The sequence below is a fragment of the Garra rufa genome, chromosome 5, assembly GCF_049309525.1.
Source record: "Garra rufa chromosome 5, GarRuf1.0, whole genome shotgun sequence".
Classification (NCBI taxonomy): Eukaryota; Metazoa; Chordata; class Actinopteri; order Cypriniformes; family Cyprinidae; genus Garra; species Garra rufa.
The window spans coordinates 42,267,317-42,274,228 of record NC_133365.1 but is presented as its reverse complement, the minus strand read 5'-3'; the positions used below and the strand labels follow the sequence as shown (position 1 = coordinate 42,274,228).

The 6,912-nt window shown below is 34.3% G+C and overlaps 1 protein-coding gene across 1 annotated transcript in view; it reads left to right on the top strand.

Moving 5' to 3' along the window:
* cds2 (CDP-diacylglycerol synthase (phosphatidate cytidylyltransferase) 2) overlaps positions 1-6,912 on the top strand; it is a 22,711-nt gene continuing 15,799 nt past the window's right edge. The window contains exons 1-2 of the mRNA XM_073840089.1: positions 1-144; positions 6,692-6,831. Coding sequence (XP_073696190.1) covers positions 79-144; positions 6,692-6,831 — 206 coding nt within the window. The 5' untranslated portion in view covers positions 1-78. The remainder of the gene's footprint in view (positions 145-6,691; positions 6,832-6,912) is intronic.

Genomic DNA, 6,912 nt, shown 5'->3' with positions numbered 1-6,912 from the left:
ACAATCATTGAAAACGAACAGCAACCCCGAAGATTGTTACTTCATCAGGCCTTTCATTTTCAACAAATCGAGCCAATCATGACAGAATTACGCCACCGAGGAGCGACGGAGAAAGAACTGCAGCATCAAAACTCTGAGGATAAGGTACGGAAATAAAGAAAGAGATGTGGAGGGATGCATGTTGATATGGCTATCATTTGAGCTACATGCTGTCATACATGAAGAGGGAGAGAAAAAAATCGATTACGGGTCCTCATGTTTCGTCAAGTTTCGTGTCACAGCACGAAAACAGCCTTTAATGCTTTAATTTGATAAATGATCGCAGTTTCTAGTGTTCACGAGTGTGTTATATGGCAGATTAGAGCTTGAGGAGAGTCTGAGCATCATCAGGGGTCTGATGTTCTTCCTGTCCTGCTTATGTACTGAAGGTTTCTGTGTCTGTGTACCAACAAAACAAGCACCTATAAGGCCTCATTGTATTTTTTTCCAGTTGCCATGTTGCTGAAATAAAGTTAAGTGGCGTGAACAATCCCTGCTCTGTTCAGTTTAGGACAGTGAGGTTAAACTCTTACGGACAAGCTGTGCTTTCAGCAGAGTTAGATGATATTTGGAGTGCATGGACTGATCTTCATGCTGTGTAGATATATAAAGGTAGAAAACATGGAGACTGAGAGAGACGGGGGCAGATGGGTGAGTCAACATTCATGTGTCAAGTGTCTTGACCTGTGGGCATGAGCTCAAACCTTACAGAGAGATCACAGTATATAAACAAAATCCATTTGAGTGACTAATACTAAGTTAATAGCAAATATGTGTGATATTTGTGTATTTTTCTGCTATTTTTGGCCAGCTTTTGTCATTAGGATGTACTACAGTCTGATGAATTCTTGGGTAAACTGTCTTAGTGCAGCCTTTATCTGTAAATGTATTTGGTCAATAGTTTCTGAGAATTTTCTTTGGTCATTCGGTTTTGGTGGTTCACCATATAACTTCCTTTGCGATGTTTTGTTTGGTTTTTGTCATAAATTTATTTAAAAAGAAGAAATAAGAATAACAGCTTCTTCTATCTTTAGTGTTGCTAACATGCTAGAGTGATGAAAGAATAACCTAAGCGTGTGTAATTGTAGCTATGCCTGCTTTTGTAATGACAGGCCCATATTAAGCTAAATAGATTCATTTTTCATATGAAACTCTGAGCACTAATACCTGGTCATGCAAATGAAACCTTGTGCTGCCTTTATTCGCATATCAGGGTCAGGCAAATGGGCTGAATGTGGTCGTGGTCTGACTCTAACCTTATTTTTTTCAATCTAGTGTCTGTCTGTTTGTTTATTGAATCGGTATGAAAGTTTGCAATTCATTTTGCTGATATGTTTTAGAGCAAAATGGAATTTTCAATATAGTGTTTTGTGATTTTTGTTCATTGGTAATTGATTGGATCATTAAAACAAGGCATTACATATCAGATTTTTCTGACAAGTTTCTTGGATCTCAGATTTTTCTTCCGAGTAAAATAAAAAACACCAGTAGTCTCACATGTCATGTTAGATTTTTTTTCTTTAAAGAAAGGGTGTTATATTAGATTTCATATTATCTTCCCAAAAATAAAAATTCTGTTATTTGCTCACCCTCATGTTGTTTCAAACCTGTATGACTGACTTTGACTGTGGAAGAAGATATTTAGACGAATACTGTTCACCAAATGTTGGATTTTTAACCGGTCTCTCAAGATATTACACAGATTTGTATTTGAGTTGCTATGAGAGTTCAAGAATTTTAAGAATTCATTCAAGAGGCGAGCGAGGCCTGCTGAGTTTATTACATTAGACTAAACTATGCCATTGTAATGAAATAGAGAAAGACGCTGTGTCCCTGTTGAGTTTACAATGAAGTACACTACATGGCCAAAAGTATGTGAACACATCACCCATATGTGCTTGTTTAACATTTATTTTCAAAATCACAGGGGTTAATAATTGATTTGCTGCTTAACAGCGTCCCTCTTGTCGGTTGTTGTTTCAGTTCATTCCAAAGGGGTTCAGGTCGGTCTTTGTGCAGACTAGTCAAATTCTTTTACAAGCTACACAAATGAGGGATACGAATAGTGGGGAAGGAAAACTTCCTTTTCTAAGTAAGGTAAATGCACTTGGAAGAGATGAGTTTTGAGTTTTTTAAATAGTTGTCAGGGACTCGTCTGTCCCAGATTAGGTTAGGGTTAGGTAAATTCTTGTACCGGATAAGGTTAGGTAAATTCTTCCACAGCAGACCAAATTATTTTCCTGGTGGCATACTCTGATACTGCCACGTTGAAAGTTACTGAGCTCCACAGTTCACTCAATTCTACTGTAAATGTTTGTCTAAGGAAGGTTGTGTGGCTGTATGCTTATTTTAATGCACCTGTTAGACAAGAATGTAGCTGAAATTAGGGGATATCCATATGTTATATGCATAGGAAAGTTAACCTGTCTTTTCATTATCACTTACAAACGACAGACCAGAAGTCATTAATTCTCAAAAAAGAGTGTGGGAATTTTCAGATTTGGCGTTTTCAACCCTTAACACCTTCAACACTTCAGACCCTGATTTAGTTTGAAAACTCTGAGGTTGCATTTTGATTCAACACTATTCAATTGAGTAAATATATGCGACGCTGGTTTATACTTTATTTGAACAAATTATTATTGCCTCATTGCTATTATATTTGTATTTTAAGTTATTTTAAAGGCTATTGTTCACTTACTACAAAAAAAACAATTAAAATGATCGGATTACTCGATTAATCGTTAGAATAATCGACAGATAACCAAAATGATCGTTAGTGACAGCCCTAAACGCTGTTTTAAAATGAATACGCACTAGTATAAACAGAGCCTCAGTATAGGACAAAGAGTGAGAATTAGGAATATTTTTCCACTAAAATGTCATTCACACAATTCAACACAATTTCTGTAAAATGGGTGGTTGTTAAAAATTATGTCTGAAGTAGTTATTTTTGTAATTGCTAAATATCTATTTATGTTGATTAGCCCTAGAAGACCTGCTATGTGCGTTCTTTCAGATGTATTGGCAGTCAATTGTTTTATGTAGACGTATTCATGTATTCGTTATTTTTTTGTTATTTGTTATTCATTTACCATGACAGGGGATGCACGTTATTGGATTTTTGTCGATATCCCAATATTTTTCAACTCATTTTGGCCAATAGCCGATACCAGTATGTTTTCTCATGTTTGGAAACATCAAGTCTCCCCTGTGCTAAGATTTGAAATATTGTTTTTAATTTTGGTTTGTTTAAAGGAGTAGTTCACTTTCAGAACAAAAATTTACAGATAATGTATGCACCCCCTTGTCATCCAAGATGTTTATGTCTTTCTTTCTTTCTTCAGTCGTAAGGAAATTATGTTTTTTGAGGAAAACATTTCAGGATTTCTCTCCATATAATGGACTTCTATGGTGCCCCCGAGTTTGAACTTCCAAAATGCAGCTTCAAAGGGCTCTAAACGATCATAGCCGAGGAAAGCCAAGGAAATCTAGCAAAACGATGGGTTATTTTCTAAAAAAAAATAAAAAAAAATACATTTATATACTTTTTAACTTCAAATGCTCATCTTGTCTAGCTCCGCAAGACGAGCGTTTGAGATTAAAAAGTATAAAAGTAGTAAATGTTTCAAAAAATAACTGATCGTTTCGCTAGATAAGACCCTTCTTCCTCGGCTGGGATCATTTAGAGCCATTTGAAGCTGCATTTAAACTGCATTTTGTAAGATCGAACTCGCGGACACCATAGAAGTCCATTATATGGAAAGAAATCCTGAAATGTTTTCCTCAAAAAACACAATTTCTTTACGACTGAAGAAAGAAAGACATGAATGACAAGGGGGTGAGTACATTATCTGTAAATTTTTGTTCTGAAAGTGAACTACTCCTTTAACAAAGTTTTAACAAAAACATACTTTTTAGAATTAAATAAACAATAAAAAAGTTATTTTATAATGAGAATACATTGAAAGCTTTAAAAATAACTATAAATCAACCATAAATCAAGCACTGCAATTTTTTGCAAGAGGACCTTTGCAAAAAAAAAAAAAAAAAAAAGTCTTTCACTCGAAAGTCTGTGTATTTTTTATGTATACTTATATTTTTGCAAAGGTCCCTTTAGGGGCTTTGTATTTTCTTAATGTTGTTTGTGCATTTTACTTTCATTTTATTACAAGTAGTCATACAGCGCCCCCCTAAGTAAATAAAACTATAAACTAGGTACATCTTTAAAAAGTAAAAAAATAAAATAAAAAAAACACACACACTGGACGTGTCATTCTATACTTGCATTCTCAGATTAAAAGTGGCGATTCAAAACAGTGAATCTATCACCATTCAGACAAAAGTTCACTGCTGAGTACATGTGAGTTATTCGTCTTATCTTAGATTTCCATATTGGGCCAATGCTGATGTTTACATTTTAAGCCATTATTGGCTGATTAGCATAACGTTCCGATAATATCTTGCATCCCTAACCATGACCGTTTCAAAAGTTCACTGCAACTGCCACTAGGGGCAAAATGTGACAATAGTATTTGAATTTCCCTGCCGAACTTCAAATTAAATTAATTTAGAGCTGCATAATGATTAGTTGTGATTAATGCGATTTGTTTACATACAAATACATACAAATATTTTTTTAAATGTATACATATAGGTGTGTGTATTTATATGTGCATAATAAATATACACAGTATACACAGACATATTATGCAAACATAAACTTGTATTTTGAATCGATTAATCGCGACTAATCGTTTTGCAGCTCTAATTAAATTTTTAAAGAATGTGACAACTTCAACACCCGCTTACATCAGTCATCTATTTTGTAGACTGTCATTAATGTTATTTGTTGTTGGGGAATTCCACATTCCAGATGCCTAATGCTGCTGTCCGCCAATATTGTCGAAGTGTTACTCATGCTCTTACTCTGAAACGAGTATGGGTCAGACCTGGCAGGAAGACTGCAAATGTCTCTCTTAGGAAGAGTGGGATTGTCTTTAGTTCCTGATGAGCTATTTGCGGTCGGCAGAGCATTTGAGAGACCGGGGAGGAGGTGGGCGGGACGAGGGAGGGTATTTTTAACTCTGGCATCTTGAATATCAGGATGTAGTCCGTCTCCATGGAAACCCTGGATCCTTCCTTAGCTCTTGCTGTCAGACGAGTGTCAGCCGTAGATGTATGTTAGCTTGAAGGGTGCTCTTCGTAATCAGATCCAAATTATTTATGTCAGATGGATAGAAAGAGGTTTCTGGAACAATCATAACAGTTCGACCAACTGGTGCGGCCCCGTCTGATGATGACAGCCTGTTGCTATGGGGATGAAGGCAGGTCGTTTGTAATTGTGCAACAGGCGAATTAGACATGCAGGCCTGTTAGATACAGATGGTCCAAAGCTGCATTTATTTGCTGAGAATTAGAGTAAAACAGGAATATTGTGAAATAGTAATGCAATTTAAAACAAGTACTTTCTATTTAAATTTTTATTGTGATGGCAACGCTGAATTTTCAGCATCATTACGCCAGTCTTCAGTGTCACGTGATCCTTCAGACACAGAACAGTTGTGCTTCTTAATATTTTCTTTGGAAATCCAATACAATTTTTTTTTCTTTTTTTTTTTTTTTCTGGTCTCTTTTTATCATTTTATGGCATTCTTGCTGAAAATATGCCATTCAAAAGTTTGGGATCAGTAAGATTTTTTAATGTTTTTTTTTTTTTATAACTAAGGCTGCATTTATTTGAAAAAAAAATGTTTTAATCATATTTTAAAAATCCAGTAAAAACAGCCATATTGTGAAATATTATTTCAATGTAAAATAACAGTTTTCTATGTGAATATATTTTAAAATGTAATTTATTCCTGTGATGCAAAGCTGAATTTTCAGTATAATTCTGTCTTCAGTGTCACATGATCCTTCAGAAATTATTCTAATATGCTGATGTATTATCAGTGTTGAAAACAGTTGTGCTGCTTAATATTTTGTTGGAACCTGTAATACTTTTTTTAGGATTTCTCAATAAATAAAAAGTTTAAAAGAACAGAATTTATTGAAAAAAAAATTGTAACATTAAAAAAATAGCGGTCAAAGGATGTGTTAAACTGATAAAAAGTTAGAGCTAAGACTTATATTGTTAGAAAAGATTTCAGTTTTGAATAAATGCTGTTCTTTTTAATTTTTAATTTATCAAAGAATCCTGAAAAAAATATTAAGCAGCACAACTGTTTTTAAAATTGATAATAAATCAGCATATTGGAATGATTTCTGAAGAATCGTGCAACAATGAAGACTGGAGTAATGGCTTATGAAAATTTAGCTATGCATAACGGAAATAAATTCTATTTTAACATACATTAAAATAGAAAACCATTATTTTAAACTGTAAAAATATTTCACAATATTACAGTTTTTTTCTGTATTTTTTTTTTAATCAAGTAAATGTAGCCTTGATGAGAATAAGAGAATTCTTTAAAAAACATAAAAAATTGTACAAACCTTTGAACTGCAGTGTAAATGTTCAGTTATTTTTTGAAAAACACTAACAAACTGTGAAACGGTAGTGTATATATCCAGAATTCTTTGAAAATTAATAAATAGCATTTTTAGTAGATTAATCAATTTTTATCTGTTTCTTCTCTTTAACTATCTCCAGGGCTCTGAGACTGAGGGCAAGGAAAAAGATGGAGCCTCAGACAATGAGACTAAGGCAGACTCTGGGGTTCCTGAGGTTCCCGTTTCTGCCGATGACACACCAGAGGTTCTCAACAAAGCCCTCTCGGGCCTTTCCTCAAGGTAAACCTCTTAAAATAAACCATTCCAATGACTTGAGTAAAGTAGAATGCATTTGCATGTGCCATGATATAAAAAGTGTTT